Source organism: Mastigoproctus giganteus, chromosome 6 (genome assembly GCF_048544385.1).
Source record: "Mastigoproctus giganteus isolate SK-2022 chromosome 6, ASM4854438v1, whole genome shotgun sequence".
NCBI classification, from domain to species: domain Eukaryota; kingdom Metazoa; phylum Arthropoda; class Arachnida; order Uropygi; family Thelyphonidae; genus Mastigoproctus; species Mastigoproctus giganteus.
The window spans coordinates 23,295,258-23,315,498 of NC_143580.1; the positions used below are offsets into that span (position 1 = coordinate 23,295,258).

At 32.7% G+C, this 20,241-nt stretch overlaps 1 protein-coding gene across 1 annotated transcript in view; it reads right to left on the reverse strand.

Annotated features, from left to right (window-relative positions):
• Positions 1–20,241, reverse strand: part of Top3alpha (topoisomerase 3-alpha) — a 129,698-nt gene that overhangs the window by 42,903 nt on the left and 66,554 nt on the right. The window contains exons 14-17 of the mRNA XM_090375031.1: positions 18,358–18,471; positions 14,379–14,448; positions 9,038–9,066; positions 3,865–3,923 (exon numbers count right to left, since the gene is read on the reverse strand). Of these exons, the coding sequence (XP_090231157.1) occupies positions 3,865–3,923; positions 9,038–9,066; positions 14,379–14,448; positions 18,358–18,471 (272 nt within the window). The remainder of the gene's footprint in view (positions 1–3,864; positions 3,924–9,037; positions 9,067–14,378; positions 14,449–18,357; positions 18,472–20,241) is intronic.

Genomic DNA, 20,241 nt, shown 5'->3' on the forward strand with positions numbered 1-20,241 from the left:
CCTCCTCGTGGTGGGGACAGTAACTCATGGAGGAGGTGTGATTGCCTGTCCCCACCACGAGGCTAAATGATCGTTAGTTAATCTCTTTTATTTTCTTTTGTTGTTTGCATTGATCTTGGAGTCTTGGTTTTATTGTGTTTAAAATCTAACCAACAAATCCAACCAATCCATAAACAGATGAGGATCTGTTGCTTATGGGCAAGAGCCTGGGAAATGATAGAGCTACGAACTCACTTTAATGACAAATGACCCTTCATGCATTGCGATCTGCCCTTGTAGAGGAATAGGATTTATTCCCATAAGGCAATCTCATAAATCATATAAAACAGCATGAAAGTTTGTTGTGAGAGTTGATCATACTCCCTATTAAATGTCTGAATTATGTAGAACTGGCCCCTCTATTTGGTTAGTCATGACCTTATGATTATGATTCATGAAAACAGAGATACTTCTTTTTACATTCAATATGGCAGTACCTTGTAATACTCTTCCACAAAACATGTAACAGAATTTCATCAAGTACATATTTTTCTTGATATCTCACATTTTATGGTTTGTAACTTAGCTTTTGTACGTCAGTGTACTAATATTAACACTTCTCATCCAGTGTTTCGAAAACAAAGGAATGTAACTTATTTTAAGACAGCTTAGCCCATGTTTCAGAAATCCAGAAATAAAACTATTCAGCCAGTGATTCAAAAACATGGGTAGGATTAAAATAAATCTCTTTATAAACTCAATTCATAGTATAAGCACCATTATTTTTTCTTAAAATTCCCCTAACATGTGCATCATACATTTTGTAATTGGATTATGTTAATCAAATTATGAAACATTCACCTTTTTTGGAACTATCCAGAGAAGCACATTTCACAATGTCCTCCTGATGGTTTGGTAATACACTGAACTGGAGAATAAAAACCAAGAGTAATTTTTTCTGAGGTTGCATACACTAACAGTTAATCAGACAAACCAAAAAATATAAAAAGAAAGTAATTTAAAAAAATGGCTTTCTTTGCATGAAGTAAACCTGCAAAACAAAGATGTAATGAGAAATGAAGTTACACTGAGTGGGGGGTAATGCACAACTGCAATTTTATTTACACCCCACAATTCCTTTAGTAATATATTCACACTATATTATCCTCAAGGATGAGCAGTTTATTTTTAGGGGAAAATGAATTAGTAGGTCTTCAAACAGAAGTTTCAGGGGTTTTTATTAAACTTATAAACTCAAATTTTCTACTGGCAAGCAGGTAAATTTACTTGATAACACAAAAAAATTATACATGCAGGTATGCCAAATTTCAGATATGTCTGGCTTCCCCCCCCCCCACCCTGTAAGCTATGTAACTCTGTACATAACACTTCACCAATGCAAACGCAGTGTGATGCACAGGTATTCTGAAATATAAATAGAAATAACAAATCTTGCTAATCTCTTTCTGGGGTTTATTTCTTTCTGAAAGTGTTTCAGCTGTAGCTGCAACATGAATATCATTTTTTATTCCCTTTCATACACGTTGCATCCAAATTAAAATTCCTCAAGAAATAAAAAAAAAACTTGCTTGATTATTCCATTACAGCAGGCGTGACAATAAATTTCCCAGACTGATGCAATAAAAAGAACACAAAGTGAAGGAGTTCAAAAATGGCTTTATTTTTATTCAAGGTAATAACCACCTGATTGAATGCACTTATTACATCATTCTAAAAATTTCTGAAAAGAGTCAGTGAAGACATCCAAAGAGATGGTGTTCATTTCAGCAGTTATGTTTTTCTCTGTCCTCAATGTTGTGAAATCTCTTCATTTGAGAGCATTTTCATCTTGTGAAAGAGGAAGATGTCCTCTGGTGCTGGAGAGGGTAGATGGTCAAGCTGTACAAATCTATGTTTCGTTAGAAATGTCTTCACAACAAATGCGGGGGCCACATTGTGTAACAAGAACTAGCTGCCTTTCTCTTGAAAGGCGGCTTCACCTAGGAAACATTATTCAAAAGTCTTTGAAGCACCTGTATGCAGAAAACAGCATTAACTCTTTCCTCTTCATGTTCAAATTCCTTGTGAACTGCACTGTTTGTCAAAAAACATGACCAGTATCATCTTGATCCTTGATTTCTGTAAATGAAAATTTTTTGGTGTTGGTGATGATTTCAAAGTCCACTGCATGCTCTGATGTTTTGTCTCTGGGTCATACTGTAATAACCAACACATCTCACTTTTTGGGTCATTGCACACATTCTCACTGGTACAACCCTAACTTTTCATCACCATAAACAGATTTTACCATTTCAACATTTCTATTGCAGATTTTCCCAGTTTAAAGCAAAATTTGATATTTGTTTGGTGCTCCACTGCAAAATCGTGACACAGAACATTAACGCTACTACTAAAGAAATTGGTTGTTACTTGTGACATGTCAACCTACTGGACAATCTCTGTACCACCTTCTGTCGGAGGCAGTTTGAACGACAACATTCCATTTACTTTCAAATTCATTGAACATGACTGCAATGATGCCAGTCTAGGAACTTTATTGCCACACCTCATATAAAGCAGTGGTTGGGATATATCTTGAATATTGCAAACAGGCCTGGAGACACCATTTTAAGGTACATGTGTATCTGCTGGACAGGATATAGAGAAGTGACAAAACTGGTTAAGATGTCAAAGGGATATTTTTATCAGGGAATTTTAGTTCTGTAAATTACAGCATTTGAGAAACAGGCATGTGCAAGTGACTTGACTGAGATCTTTAAATACTTTAAGAGGGTCTGCAATCGACATACAAAGCTGACATAAATATAAATTGAGAGGGGGATAATTGTAAAATAATGTTCAAAAAGTAAAACAGTGGTTGACTGTCAGAATACTCCCATCTACTCTTCTGGAGAGACCTCCATGACAGTATAGTGGTTTTGTCAATTGTTTGGAGAGGTGTAGGTTTGAGACCTATCATAGACCAGAGGAACTCTAAAAGTCCATACAATCAGGACTACAGTTGGCCATCTTAGAAATAAAGAGTAACCCCCTCCCGAATTATTTCAGGATTTTCAGCCTACACAACTTGCAAATCAGCCTGTGAATGTGCTTCTATAGACATAATACACAACGATGCAATATGGTCTAACTTCAGTTAAATTTAAGGGGCGGTTTATATAAATATTTGAAAAAAAAATGGACAAACAAAAGTCAGAGATTATGGCACTGATTGCCTCCTTTTTTTTGCTGTTTCTACATAAGCTTACTGTATAATTTTCCCCAATAGTAATACAAACACTAGCACTAAAGTAATGTTGGCTAAAAGTTTTTATTTATTTTTATTGCTAAAAAAATTTATAGTTAAATTCAAATTTACATTCATTATACAATGGGAAGATGATTATTCTGAAATCAGTTGTTGTCATGCTAAAAAAAAAAGGGCTGTAATCCTTGCAATTCATTTTCTTTTTTATAAGAAAAATTAATGAATTTTTGGAAATTGGCACTTCAAAAATCTTGAAGAAGTATTTACACTTTTGAAGATAACTGCCTTTTATTATTTAAAAATATAAAACGTGCTTACCTGGCATTTACCTGGCTCAATTTGTTATTCTAAATGTGAATACATTTTCATTTTTAATGGATTTGTGTGAAGTACAAATCAATCATCAAATTTCAAAAAATTAAAACACTGACCTCTCCTCAATGATCATTGTGTTTTTCTATAACAAGTATAGTGACTTGTCCTTAAAATATTCCAATTCTTTTAAAAAAAACATTTTAAAAAACATTTCATTTACAAGAATAAGTTTTTGTTTAATTATTTTAATTCCTTTTAACCTATACTATTAGTGTTATTTCAAGAAATGCAAGGTACTCTACCTGATTAACAGCTTCAATAAATAATTCTTTATACTTTTTTATCTGCTCTTCAAGAACAGCTGAAAGGAGGGGAAAAAAAACAAAAAAAAACCCACTTTAGAATGAAGTGAAATCTGAAAACTTTCTAAACATAATATACACAGCATCCACTGAAACAGTACCATCCACTTAACACATTTTTAGATTCTTTGTGGGTGTGGATAACAGCTTCACCATGCCATAGTAAAGATTTCGTAAGATATATTTTCGGCAAATATATTTACCACAGAAACTCAACAGAGTCCAGACCTGGAGATTTTGCATTAAGTAAGTTGCTGTTATTGGTAATAAACAATTAGTTGGGAGTGTCCTGAATGTCTACTTTTATTTCCCAACTGGTAAAGTAAAGGATAAATCACATTATTCTGCAAGAAATGGATCTAAATTGCTTGGTGATCCAATTTTTGATCCAATTAGTGATCCAATCTAATTTACTCCATTTAAAATTAATACAATAAACACTGTTGTAGACATACAAAAAATTTAATTCTTTAAACATAAATGCATCATGTTTTATGTGTATAAACATGTTGTCTATTGTATTAATTCTAAGTTTAGTTTAGGTCTTTTATCGTGTAATTAAGAACTTATATCAGAGAGAGAGAGAGAGAGAGAGAGAGAGAGAGAGAGAGAGAGAGAGAGAGAGAGAGAGAGTCTGCTGTTATTGGTTCAATGACATCATGCCACATTCATCAAATGTACTCATGCCATATATCGATTTTATTTTTCCATCACACTGCTAATGGTGGTTAGTTGTCTTTTACCGACCATCATAAGATCTATGTGAGGAAAAAACTATCTGTAAAATGCATTGGAAATGTAATTTATTATAGTATGTATTTATAAACGTATTTATTATATTTATTATACATATATATGCACAGAAATAATTACTTAATTTACTCTAATTTTGTTTTTAATTTTTGCAGATAATCTACCCTACAAGACAGTGGTTTTCAAACTACTGAGGTCTATGGATCCCTTCAAAAATCTAAAGAAGTTTGCAAACCCACTATATATATGCATATATTTGTGTGTGTGTGTGTGTGTGTGTGTGTGTGTGTGTGTGTGTGTGTGTGAGTGAGTGAGTGAGTGAGTGAGTGAGTGAGTGAGAACACTGGGTTTTCTGAAAATAAAATTCAAAGTTTTATGTTTAAAACAACTCAACTCAGCTTTATTCTTATTTTTACATAATTATATAATAGTAACTTTATTTATCATCAATTTGCTATACATAGAACGAATAATTTGACAAGTTCCAAACAGTCCATTTTGTGGACCACCTGGGACTGGTCTACAGACTTCTGGAGATCTGCGGACCCCAGTTTGGGAAACGCTGCTACAAGAGATGACTTCAATAGAAGAGAAAGTGAACTGTGTCTCCTAGATAGCAGAGCTTAAGACCATACTAGTGGTTAGAAGAAAATTTATGACACATTATTCATTTCATAGAAATTCAATTTCAAACTGGATGAAAAAGTTTAAAGAGTGATTCCATTAATGATAAGCCATTAGTGATGATTAAATGAGGAGACTGGAAGTGTTGAGGAAGCTTTTCAGCAAAGCCCACAAAAATCATTAAGATAGGCATCTCTGGAACTTGGTGTTCCTAAAGAAATTGTACACAAAATTCTTAGAATGAAATTGCACAAGTTACTTTACAAGATTCAAGTGCATCAAATGCTGCTTGAATACAAGATTAGCTTTCTGTCATGAGTGTAATGAAAACTGCATCTTATCCCTTGACAATCTAATGTTTAGGGATAAAGCAATGTTTCACATTAGTGGCAAGGTTAATCACCACAACTGCCATGTCTGGGGGACAGAGAAACCACAAGAAGTCTGGGAACATAAAAAAGGGATTCCCCTAAAATCAATTTCTGGTGTGTTCTGGGAAAACAAGCGTAACTGGTCCTTTCTTTTTTGAAGAAACAGTGATTAATAGTGATAGTTAACTTTCAATGATGCAGGAGTTTAATTCCTGAAGTAGGACAATTAAGACCACAACTACCATGTCTGGGGGACAGAGAAACCACAAGAAGTCTGGGAACATAAAAAAGGGATTCCCCTAAAATCAATTTCTGGTGTGTTCTGGGAAAATAAGCATAACTGGTCCTTTCTTTTTTGAAGAAATAGTGATTAATAGTGATAGTTAACTTTCAATGATGTAGGAGTTTAATTCTTGAAGTAGGACAATTAAGAGTTGAAATAATAAATTTTTTTTAGCAAGATGGAACACATCGCCACTTTGCTTGGAATATTCAACAATTTTTAAACTAAATCTTCCCAAGATGAATTGGCAAGAGGTGGGTCAGCTGCTTGGCCAGCTTGCTCACCCATCTGATTTTTCCACACTGGACTTTTTTATATGGGGCCACATCAAAAGGCCTCAAATCCCTCAAATCCTCACTCTTTAAATGATCTTCTCACCCAGATCACAAATGCAATTAATGTAACTGAAACCTAACTAGAGAATGCATGTATGGAATTGCAAAATTGTACTACACTTTGTATCAATAATTATAAACATCTACCTCTGAGAGATAGATGTTTATAGATTTTCCTCTTTAACCCCAGAGTCTCACATCTGGTGAGTATGGGCTTGGCTACCCAGGGTCCTGAGCTGGATACCATCATTCTTCTCTTTCTTGGTGATTCCCTTCTACTTCTCTCTCTCTCTCTCTCTCTCTCTCTCTCTCTCTCTCTCTCTCTCTCTCTCAGGGTAACTTGGAAAAATTTTTTTTGGCTGTTACAGCATAAGCCTCAGGCTTCCTTGCACCAGTGGCTAATAGTAATAAATAATAATAACAATAAAGAAAAGGATAACCATAAATTTTGCAATAATATGTGGAGTAAAGTGTTTTATTTTTAATTTAAAATAGTTTAACCCTCACATAATGTCCTTCTCACAATTTTTAAAAAGCAATAAACTCTTTTCAAATAGCATGGAGAATTGTACTTGTGTTGGTTTTTTTTAAATGAAAGCATTTAGATTGTGACTGTTATTTTACCCACCACTGCATTCTACAACTTTTAAAAAGAGATTTCAATAAGCATGCACCCAACTCAGCTTAATATTAATATGCCACAATTTGTCAAAAGAGTAGATATAACAATTATCTTTCTGAAAAGAATAACAGCATCACATATTGATACATTTTATTCTTATTAAGCTTTGTTAGTTTTCAGCATGAAGCAAAAATTGGAAAGTAAGATAAGCTTCACTGGTGTTGCACTACACTAAAAGCATAAACAAATCACTGCAGTGTACTTTTAGAATCTCTCTCTCAACTTTATATTTACATTGCAACTTTTTTAACAGGTTGTACAACAGTTTAGGTATGTGTTAAGTGCTAAAGCAACTAAGGCTATGAGGCATCAATATATGCCCATAACTGCATTCACTCTTATTCACGATATTACATTAATACACCAACTGTTGAGTTAAAATAATTTAATACTGTATATATGCCAACAATACAGAGGACACTGTAACATAATCTATTTACAATAACTGATTGTGAATAAAGCCTGAAAATAAAATAAAATATATAACTTGTTAAAACTGTACAATTATACAATACAATAAAATATATAAGGTTAAAAGCGTTAAAACTATACAATTGTAGCTTTCGGGGGCGTCCGCCTCCTTTCTCAACAAGAAACAATGCTTACACAGCACATCCTTAAGTATCAGGTTCACGGCACACATGGTTGATCAGGCCCATGAACAAAAGTTCCTATGCGTGCCCCAGAACCGGAAGCAGCTCGGGAACGTAGTAAACAGAAATGCTCATCTTTTGAGAGGACTATAGTCTCAAAAAGGGGGTGAAGCCACACACTCCTATCCCTATTCATAGTATTGGTATTGGATGAGCAAATCCACAAGCTCTCGAGCCACTTGCGGTCCCAGAACCTATGCGCCCGATAAACGGTTGGTGTATTAATGTAATATCGTGAATATGAATTTTCCCAACCTCAGAGGCCTTTTTGAAGATACTGCATTCACTCTTTGGTTGGTTTTCCTAGATGAAAACTCAAGTTTCTGGGAGAAAAAACCACGCAGCCCTTGCTTGAGACTAATTAACTCAGCCACATTCTGAAAAAAGTCCAATAAAAATTCCTTATGTCATTGATGGAGTTCAATTTTGGGCATAGTGTGCCCAGTGAAAGAGGATGGTGATTAATAATCATGATGCTACCTACGAGGGTGCATTTTTAATAGTACTGCAGAATAAACTGTAAAGAAAGTGGTACATACATTGAATTTACTGTATTACTTAATGCATAAGCTCATGAAAAACAAAACCAAAAGAACACTATCATGTAATGTTGATTCTAATGATGTTACATGTGGAAGGATATGATAATAGCACTGAGCCAGTCCTCATTGCCTGTTCACAGCACTGTTTTTTAATTGGTTTATATGTTAACAATGGCTCATTTGAAAGTGTGGAATTGCTACAAGAAATTGACAATTTCAAAAGTTATTTTTTAAGAATTATGTATAACAAAATGCTGTTGTCAGCTCCACAACTATAAATTATCTACTTCAGAAAGGACACACAAAGTGTAAGTACATCACAGAAATGTGTATTAGTAGAATCAATAAAATTTAAGCACAATATGCACCTTTAATGCACAGTTGATGTCTTTAATCATTGTGTACTCATACAAAAAAAAAAAAGGAAATAATAATAAATAAAAAATTAAAGATTTATATTTATTTAAAAATAAAAATAAGTAAATTTTAGTTTCACTTATAAACATGCAGGATTTTCACTTATAAATGTGTGATACTAATGTTGTTCCCCAATGTCAAGATCACACTGCATTAAAATACTTTTAAGAAAATCTTAAATTGTTAATTATTCTTAACATTCTTAATTTCTTTCACAGTCAGTAGGCTGAGAAATAATGTTCTAAACAATGGTCTGCAATACTGAAATTGTGATGAAGATAACAGGAAACACCCACTGTATGATATAAAAAAAAAAACCACAGAACAATATTTTAGTTGATTAAAGATAAATAATATAAAAAGTAGCAATAATATACAGTAGTAATAAAAAAACAATACATATAGTAGTTTTCATTAAAATAACAAAAGCATGAATTAATACAAGCAGATTACCTTTTGGATCTTTAGCCCCTTCACATATCCTAAATAAAAGCAAGACAAAAAAAGTTGGCTTCATAAAGAGTATATATTTCTGTTTTCTTTAAACGAATTGATCCATAACTCTTAAAACTAGATAGAAAGCACAGATTTTTAAAAAATTTTATATGTTTAACTCAAAATTTCAACAAGCAGGAAAGTTTAACAGAAAACTATAATCATGCTTATGATAGGATCATTTGTGGCATATCTCAACTTTGAATACAATGAATCAGACCCATTGGCTCTGCCATGCCACCTAGATCACCAGACATCTTTTCTTTGGAGCTACATGAAATCCAGGATGGATGCCACACATCTGAAAACTGCATTTGCCACTGCATCTGAAAAACCTTGAAACACAAATACAAACCAGGGACGTGTCCTCTGGGTAGGCAAGGTAAGTAGTGCCTAGCTAGACTAAAATTATAAATATTAATTATTAATTATAAAACCAACACCGGAACTGAAACAACTTCAACAGCGTAAAGGAACAAAAATAATATTCAAGATACCTTAGTGAGGAGTAATGGATTTTATAATTGGTTAATGCAAGATTCAATATACTTTCTTCTTATAGTTTATGATAAAATTTTCATTAAAACTGACACACACTTCAATATCTTACAGACTAAAATTATAGATATTCCATATTGCATTGAAAGAATCAATGAAACAATAAATTCACTCGAAGATCTGCATAGACATTTTGATGATATATATATGAGAACTGTGAAGAATGTTGCAAAGAAAATAACTTGATTGAATAAAAATGTAGTACAAAACAACTTCAACAGCGTAAAGGAACAAAAATAATATTCAAGATACCTTAGTGAGGAGTAATGGATTTTATAATTGGTTAATGCAAGATTCAATATACTTTCTTCTTATGGTTTATGATAAAATTTTCATTAAAACTGACACACACTTCAATATCTTACAGACTAAAATTATAGATATTCCATATTGCATTGAAAGAATCAATGAAACAATAAATTCACTCGAAGATCTGCATAGACATTTTGATGATATATATGAGAAATGTGAAGAATGTTGCAAAGAAAATAACTTGATTGAATCAAAATGTAGTACAAAACGTCCAATTAAAGAAGAAAGAGAAAGAATATTCTGTCTAATATTGAATGATATCCTGAAGCATATGGAAGCAAGATACAGTGAGTTTAAAAATTTACAATTTATTTCATTAGTCAATAGTAAAAAGTTTCAAAAACTAGCTAAGCAAATTGAAAAGGATGCATTAAAAAGTTTAGAAAAGAATTATGGTGACACCTTCGATGTCATAAGACTCAAAACTGATCTAGCTGGAATTTATAATGCACAAGTATTCTAGGATAAATCAATTCAAAATTTGCTCTTTCGTGTTTCAAAATGGACTCGAACAAACGTTCTCTGAAGTGGTGAAGATGCTGCAATTGATTTTAACAATTCCAGCTACAACAGTTTCTGTTGAGAGGTCATTATCATGTTTGAAAAGAATCAAAAGCTTCACCAGAAATAGAATGAAAAATGAAAGGCTTTCATCACTTGCTTTAATTTCCATTGAAAAGGAAAGATTAATTAAAATGGAGCAAAGTCCAACTTACAGTTTCTATGAAAAAGTGACCAATATTTTAGTACTAGCAAAGAGAGAAGAATGGAGTTCATTTACAAATAAAACTGTAAATAAATATTTTTTGTTTAAAATACATTTACATATTGTTTTATAGCAACAAGGCCTTTTGCTTACAATTTACTCTATAAATGCCTACTGCCTACCCTGAGTAGGCAGTAGGCATTTATAAATTTACTCACGGCACGTGCCTGATACAAACCACCTGCAGTACTGAACTAATGATGCATATAGTCCACCATGATACATAACAGTTCGAGCCTATATTGTGGCAGATGGTGGTCATTTTGAGTTTACCTTTTATTTGCACATCTATCAAACAACAAGTACATTCTTATTTTTGCAGTAAATGTTATTCTCTGCACATGCATTGTTCTGACATTATGTTACACACTAATGGTATTAGCATTTGGACAACTGCCAAGAATAACGCAAGTTTGTCCTTTGAAAAAGGACAAACTGCCTTTACATACTAGTCTTTGGGTCTGGTGTGTCTAGGATTTCAGTTGGTATTCAAATCATTTTTGTGTGGCCATGTATGATCCTACTGTACAGTAGTGACTGTGGATTTCCCCTAAACCAGCATTTCACAAACTGGGATCCACGAACCTCTGGAGGCCCATAGACCAGTTCCAGAGGGTCTACAAAAGGTTCAGAAGGGGTATCAAGTAAAATGCGTTTATTTTCCTAAACATATATACTGATAGAATCACAATGAGTTTTATAAACATTACTTATTTTCGATAAGAGTATACAAGTCACTTCCCTAACAGAGTGCGTTCAACCCCCACCACTAGTGCATATTTACATTTATGTGCCCATGAATCGTTGACGTGGTCAGCTAATAGAAAACAGCTTGCAGAGTTGTTCTCTGACCTGCAGATGTTACAGACTGAAGCAAACCTCTGATATATATTTTTATATATGTAATTTATTATATATATTTTTTTATTATTTTTTTTTAACTTTTAATTGTATACATATTCGTTCTATGTATAGCAAATTGATGATAAATAAAGTTATTATTATATGTCTATTTAAAAATAAGAATAAAGTTGAGTTGTTTCACACATAAAACTTTGAATTTTATTTTCAAAAAAGCCAGTGTGTGCGCTCGCTCTCTCTCTCTCTCTCTCTCTCTCTCTCTCTCTCTCTCTCTCTCACACACACACACACACACACACACTATGTAGGGGTCTGCAAACTTTTTTTGATTTTTGAAGGGGTCTGTAGATCTCAATAGTTTGGGAGCCACTGCACTAGACCATTGAAGCTCTCCAATTCCTAAAATGAATTTTTTATGTTCAATCACAGTTATGGGGCCTGTGCTACTAACTTCCAATATGTACTACCAGGAACACTGCAACTAGATTATCAAACTACTTTTTCCTATATATCTATCACTCCTAAACTTGTAGCATCATAAATTCCTGGAACTTTCCTTCAGAGAGGAATTTTGTGTACTTATAAGTATGGAGCACTGATAAATATTTTAATAATTTTAATTTAATTAAATTGCCTTTGAAAACAGATTACACGATTAAAAAAAAAAAAAAAAAACAATCTCTACTGAAAATCATACGACTAAAAACTAATCTGAAAACCAAAACAAATTTTTAACCATTTTTTGGGCAGCAGAAGCCTTTTTGTGAACTCAGTTTTTTTTTGTGGAATGTCGGTATATTAAAAAAACATTTTTAAAAATATATTGAGGTTTTTTAATCATATTTTTTAATATATTTTATATAATACATATTCAAATTTAAAAAAAAAATCAATAACAAAAAATTTGCAAATTACTTTGGGGAATCCTTGATATTACTTTGGGGAATCCTAAGGTTCTGTGGAACATACTTTGAAAAACACTGTACTAGAGGGTTGGCCACTACCTAGTCAAAGCAAAACAACTGGAAGGAGGTAAATAACTTTGACTGGCACAAGTCAGTCAAAGTTAGTTTTTAAGAGGTTGATATTCAGATCTAACTCATGATTGTGAAGTGATATCATAATGTGCTATGTAGCTAAAAGTGTAATACTGGAGAAAATCTGGTTTCTCCCATTTAAATATACAGTAGAGCATCAGTTATCCGGAATAATTAATGTCGGACCTCTTCAGTTAGCAAAATTTTCCGGATAATCGAACGTAAGGTAAAATTAAACTAATTCTGTTATAATGTATTAGGGTAAAAGAAAAACTTTACATACCGTGAAAAAACCAAATTTATTTAATTTTAAAAAATAAAAACTTATACATAAAAATTTGCACATTTACATATGTATTATTTGGATTGGCATTTTACTGCAAATTTTATGTGGAAAAAAAATTTCGAGTAATTTTTTAAAATAACGTTCAATCATTTTTTGTTTTGTTTGTTGCGAACTTTTTTTTTTTTGCTGCAAAATCTCTCAAGTTCCTTAATAATATTAATTTGATTATATCGCATTCTTCCTGGTTTTCTACCCATTTCAGTGATGTTTCTTTTCATTGACAGTTTCGGGGCTGATATTATTCTTATTAAATCTGGAGCTAAACTAAACGTAATATGAAATGAAGAGAACAAAACATGTCATGGAAGCAAATGACTAAACTATCACTCAGGGTTTTCCAAGAAAACCCATTAGTCCTAATCTAACATTTCACCAGATATATGAAGTAAAAAAAAAAAAAAAAAAAAAGAAGACAGAAATACTCTTGGAGCATAATAAACATGTCTCAAGTAATAATAATAAAAAAAGAAGAAAAATCAGACTTTCAAATTATTATACTACCATTAATAGTAATAGTAACCGACATTTTACTGTATTACAAATTCTTATAGTTCAAATTAGTTGTGAAAGGATTCTTAGGAAAGAGGAAAGCAGAGAACTTCAAGACACTGGTGGTAAAGCTTTTGAATGGTTAGTTGAGTACAGGTTTCCAAATATTTTTAAAGATTCATATTTTGAATGTATGATATTTTTTTTTTTTTTTTTTTTTAATATTTGAATTTTGCCCTAGAAAATTTAGGTGCTTTCAGGTGATGAAAAAGAAGACAGATTTTCCTTGGTACCAAGGAATAATAGGATGTTGGTGTATCTCGAGAGAAAGCAAAATGGTATACAAAAGGAAATCAAGCAACATAAAAGTTTTTCAAAAGAAATAAATTTAGTATTACTACATATATTTTCATATAGTTCTAATATAGCTATATAATACACATCGTTTATGATTTGCATTGATCTGGCTTCAAAAATATAGAACTGCTGATAAATTTGTTCATAACTTATTCCATGTACTATGTTTACACTTGCTAAAAATACTTTATTCTGATGGAAGACATAGAAAAGTTACATTATTTCACATTATTCCAATACAAGGTACAGAAATGTCTATGCATTACTAAAATGATCTCAAGCTATTCTTCAATGCTGATTGCACTAAACCTGATATTTATCATAGTAATAAATATTTCTGAACAGTTTGAGAAAGTGCTTATTAATTTGTAATATTTACAGTTATATTATTTTTGCTTTTTATAAGTTACATTAAATTACATAACAGTGTCACAAGCTGCATTTCTAAAATCAGCATCAATTGGCCGTAACCATATATTTCTAAGTCAGATATAGAAAAAAAATTGAAATTAGTTGAATAGTGTAATCAAGAATAACAATAAAAGCTATCCATCTATATGATAAAACAATTACCTTTTTAAGTCTGCTTCCAGTTCAGCTCTTAAATAAGGCTTAGACATTTCAAATCCCATTGCGTCATAGCCTAGACAAAACAAAACAATAAAAAATAATAGTAGTAATAATTAATACAATTTTTTTTAAATAAAAGTTTCTGAAAAAGGACAATTCATAAAAGAGAATGGATGCAAATTTTTGACACTCATGACAACTATCTTCTCTGTTCAAAATCTTGTAACAGTTTGGATTATTTGTCTCTCATGTATCCAAGCCCATCCCAATTTTTTTTTGTCTCTGAAATCTTGTGTGCATATGCTGCTAACATACAGCAGAGCAACAAGTCATTTTCAGCAGTGCCACAGGCTGCTAACAGCGATGAAGAAAATATAAAACTATGTACTTAATCGATTTTCGAAGCAGTGAAATGATATACTTTGCTATTAACAAAGTACAGTTTTCAATATCGTTGTAAAAGACTGCCTGTGTGTATGCACACTGCTCATTTTATTTGAAAATTATTGTTTTAGGAAAGTAATCAAAATGGTCAGAAAATGATACATTAAGTTATCAAAACAATATGTTTAAGTTTTTCACAAAATTAGCCTATCATAACTATAAACATGATTATTTTTAAAGTAGTACTATATTAATATGAAGTAAAACAGATAAATAATTCTGAAATATTCTCAGTTGGTAGCATTATAAATTAGGTGAAGGTTGTGAAAACTGGCACTTAGGTTACAAAAAAAAAGTCAATATTCTTATATTTTAATGTTATTACAGAAGCATTTCATAAGCATTTCAAAATGTATGTTCACTCTGACACTGGCCAGTTAAAAGGAGATCAACATACACTTTTTCAGTCAACATTTAGCTTTCAATTTGTATTGAATACACTATAGTATTTATTACACATAAAAGATAAGAACTGGCAAGATATTAATGATTCAAACTGATATGATATAAGTGACAGGAAAGCAAAGCAAAAAAAAAAAAAAAAAATTGCAAATGTGCACAGACCAAATGAATATGATGACAATTTATTCAAACAAATGGAGTGAATAAAAAGGTATGAATGCATGTGGAACTTGTGGAATATGAAGGTATCATGTGGAACTTGTGGAATATGAAGGTATCATGTGGAACTTGTGAGCGAGTTGCTCCCAGAGCAGCAGTATATTTCTGGATTTATTATATGACAACTTCTTGTATCAAGGTGTTAGAGAAACAACACAGGAGAACAATATTGTTAATCTCTTTTTACCAAGATTACATTGGCAACTTTTATATTAAGGAATCATTGGTAGGTAGTGATCATAATGTATTGACATACGATATATGTAAAAAGATAACTGTTGTCAAGAGTAAAGGGATATATTTTAATTTTCCCTTTTATGATGGCTTAAGCATTAATTGATAGCTTAAATCAATTCAAGGAAGAACTAGACAAACTACTGGAGGGAATGAATAGGTAAAATGAGAAGTGTCTCTTTTTTTATTATTATTATTTTCTTTTTTTTGCTGATGCTGTATAAGCTAGCTTTCTTGAATCACTTGCCACTGCAAATGTTATTGGCTCAGACAACAGGCTGTGGAAACTAAACAATTGTGATCACTGAAAATGGATTAAAACAGAAATTATCACACTTGAATGTGGAAAAGGCATAAAGAGATGAGATATATCCAGTGATAGCAGCAAGATAAGCTGTTTAACCAAGCTATTATAACAAGTGCATCCCAGGGTTCAAGTAAAGTTACAGCAGCCGAAAGTGAAAATGTCTCTCCAATTTACAAAAGCAGTTTCATGGGTGATTAAAGTCCTGTAAGTTTAACTTCTTAAACAAGGAAAATTAAGGAATCCATGATTCAGGATGAACGAGGTGTGGCATTAAAGTTACCAGACTGGTGGTGTTGCAGTGTGGTTTGAACATAAACAGAAGTGGTGGTGTGTTGTAGCTCAAACTTCCTCAAACAGACAGTAGTACAGAGATTGTCCAGTAGGCTGACAGGTTACAAGGAACAATGAGTTTCATTAGTAGTGTTAACATTCCTTTTCACGATTTTGCAATGGAGCAATGAACAAATATCAAATTTTGCTTTAAACTGCAAAAGAAACATGAAATGTTAAAAACTGTTTATGGTGATGAAACATTGTCATACCAGTGTGTTAGTAATAGTAGTAGCCATAGTGCAAGGAAGCCACAGATTTTTGCTGCACAGGCTAGGAGGGGGGGGGGGGGAACCCTGAATAGATAAGAAAATACAAATTATCATTTGCTTCCCTCCTCAACGTAGGTAGCTATCCAGTTGACCTTTGAATTTATTCAAACTGTCAGCCTATCTGTGAAGGCAACCTGTTTCAGCAATCGACAACCTGGTGGCTAAAAGAAAACTTCCTACAATCTAGTGTTTAAACCTCTTTCCCTGTAATTTGAATTTATGCCCCCAAGTTCTGGAATTTTCTATAACGGTGAAAATTCCATCTTCATTTATTTTATTAATCCCTCTCAGAGCCTTATAAACCTCAATCAAGTCACCTCTGAGGTGCCTGGTTGCCAAGCTCTGTAGCCCACATTATTCAGAGTCTTTCCTCATATGGTTGCCCTGTTGCCAACCTCATCATGTGAGTTCGGCAAAAGGGCCATCTTTGGACCCTTTCAAGAAGCTCAATGTCTTTTTTTCTGATGAGGTCCTCATACATCTATGGTGTGCAGGAATTTTACACAAAGTCAGGCTATGCCTTGAGGCTTTCATTTCAGGAAGTATGTGAATTTACTGAAATATGTGTAACAAAGAGCAAATAATTTGGTTAATGATATCAAGAAGTATTTCTATAGAGATTTAAGGCTTTGAAAAGTTTGTGTATATTAAATAATGGGAATGGAAATTTTTTTCTTCTTTTGATTCAGCTTAAGCAGGGATGACTGTAGACTGGATATAAAAAAAATTCTCTTTTAGCTGAAGGATGAATAACTGTTGGAACAAATTAACTAATTTTGTGGAACTAGAGAGCTTATGTCAGTTTAAGAACTTACATAAGCTCTCTAGTTCTACAAAATTAGGTTCCAACAGAACCTCATTTTTTTAAACCAGGATTGGAAAGATACCTGGATAAAACCTGGTGTTTTTTTATTTCTTTTTTTAGATGATGGTGTTGGCTTCTTGCACTGTTTATTAATGCTAATACTATATTACTAAAATAAAGAATAATATTCCAAGTGCACGATTTTAGACTATTTCTCTACATAATTTTAACAATATTGAATGGTACAAAATGTGCACTGGGCACCCAATCATATTCGACATGTACTTGAGAGTTAAGTAAGTAGGTGTGTCTTTCAAAGAGTGCAACAGTGAGAACTTTCATTTAAAAAAAAATTTTAAATATACATTTGAACTTTTAAAAATGCACTATTCATAGTTGTGTTCATTATATGTATAATGTTAAATCACTTCCATTCAAATGCTTTTTTCAAGTGTCTCAAAAGGATGACATTACAAAGTACACAATTTTAAATTCTGTGATAGGAATGTGGAACAAATGAATTTGTTTTAATAAATTTTTATGCAGTTTTATGTTTCTTTTTAAGATATATCTTATCCTACGCATCAAACATCATGCCCTTCATACATTATATATTCAACTGAGTGTAATTTCCTACACAAAGGAAATTGCACTCATTTAACTAAATAAAACTGTAACTGATGTCACCATTTTGGATCTGCTCTGAGTTTCCACTCTCAAGACATGTTGCTACATCATAGAGACAAACAGGCTTTTCTGAGACAGGCTGTAAACTGAGGCCATATTTGTAGTGAATTTATGTTTTTTCACCTTTTGAAAGTGAACAATTTTAAACCATTTCTTGTCTATTCCAAGGATATTAAATGGCACACTACATATATAGATGTGTCCATTAGAGGGCTAAGTTACTTGGTTTAGTCTCTAATACTGAAATGGCTAATTGAGTAACTCAAAATATATATATATTACCTTCAACTAATCCCATACCAAGTTCACCAGGTACAAATTTACCATCATTATTAACTCCAACATACATTCTAGCTTTGATTTTTTCTATATGCTCAGCATGAGTGGCATCAGTCCCTACGAATTGAAAAATGGCATAAAAGAAAAATAAATATGTGGATCATGTTCTGAATTTTAAAATACTGTAAATAAATTACCTAAACAACTGATGTAAAGCAGAAATAGCACTAAGGGATAAGATAATAGTAATAATAATTTGCAACATATATAATGAAAAGTAATAAAATAAATACATTTTTTAAATTTATTTGTTTTATAATTCATGATAATGCTAAATATATGGAAAAAATATATTCTGCACTAGGAACACATCATGAATATTAGGTGGGAAATGTCATAACTGCTCAAAAAAAGGCATATAAATTAAAGATATAGAACAGACTCTTTTTAATATATTACTATTAAAAATATATAATATTTTAATTATATTATATAATTAAATAATGCATAACTATTTTAATCAGAAATTTAGAACACACTACATTTCTCCCGTTTTTTTATAGAACAGGCAAAATGAAAGACAAAATTATTTTAAAAGGCATGATTAAAATAGTTAGTCTACTACCATCAAAAACTGCCTCAGTATTACACTACAAATAAACAATACTTCACTCAAAAGGGAAGTATAATGCTGCTTATTTTCAATGTGATGCCACCCCTAACTAGATGGTTATTTCAGTGCTATTTGGCACTTTACTGACAGGAGGCCAGTGCCACTCCCTCCTCAGTGTAACACCGGAACAACTCAGTAACATCTCAGAAACAGTACCTGAGTAACACCTCAGGTCCTCTTATAGATATAAGGAGAAATCTCTTATAATGGAGAAATCAATTAACCGCCAACTCTTAAACTACCTAGAAACCTTCCGTCTGATCAACGATCGCCAGTATGGATTCCGTCAGTATCGATCCACTGGTGATATTCTGGCTTATGTTACCCATTTATGGACTAATTCAATGGAAAGGTTCGGCGAAACACAAGTAGTTGCTCTTGACATCTCAAAGGCTTTTGATCGTGTTTGGCATAAAGGTCTTCTAAACAAGCTTCCATCTTATGGGTTGCCAACTGTTTTTAGTAATTGGTTATCCAGTTTTCTCTCTCTGATTGCTCACTGAGGGTGATGGTAGATGGCTCTCTGTCTTCTAACTTCTCCACTAATGCCGGTGTCCCCCAAGGTTCAGTTATTTCTCCCATTCTTTTCCTCTTGTATATTAATGACCTTCTTCCATTGACTGGAAATCCTATCCATAGTTTTGCCGATGATAGCACATGGCATTCCACTTTCCATTTTGAGAAACCTTGTCCTGCTCAATCAGCTTCAACTTCTCGAAAATCTGCTACCAATTCCTTAAATGCCAATCTCCAGGTAAATCTCCAGTGGGGCAAAGACAACTTAGTTGATTTCAGTCCTTCTAAAACTCAGTCTTGTCTTATATCTCCCAAAAAGGATTCTTCTGCTCCTATGCTTATCTTTAGTGACACTCCGATTTCTAGCAAAATGATATATCTCTTTTGGGGATCACCCTGACTTCTAATCTCTCTTGGCACAAGCACATTACAAATATTGCTTCCTCTGCATCTAAAAAACTTGGTTTTCTCTTTCACTCTCGGCGTTACTTTTCTTCCAAACAGCTGCTCACTCTGTATAAATCGCAAATCCGCCCTGCCATGGAATATTGTTCCCACATCTGGGGTGGTGCCCCCAAAACCTCTCTCAAGCTTCTTGATTCCATTCAGAAGAGGGCAGTTAGGTTAATTAATGATTCATCTCTAACAGAGTCTCTCCACTCGCTTTCTCATAGACGTACTGTTTCTGCTGCATGCCT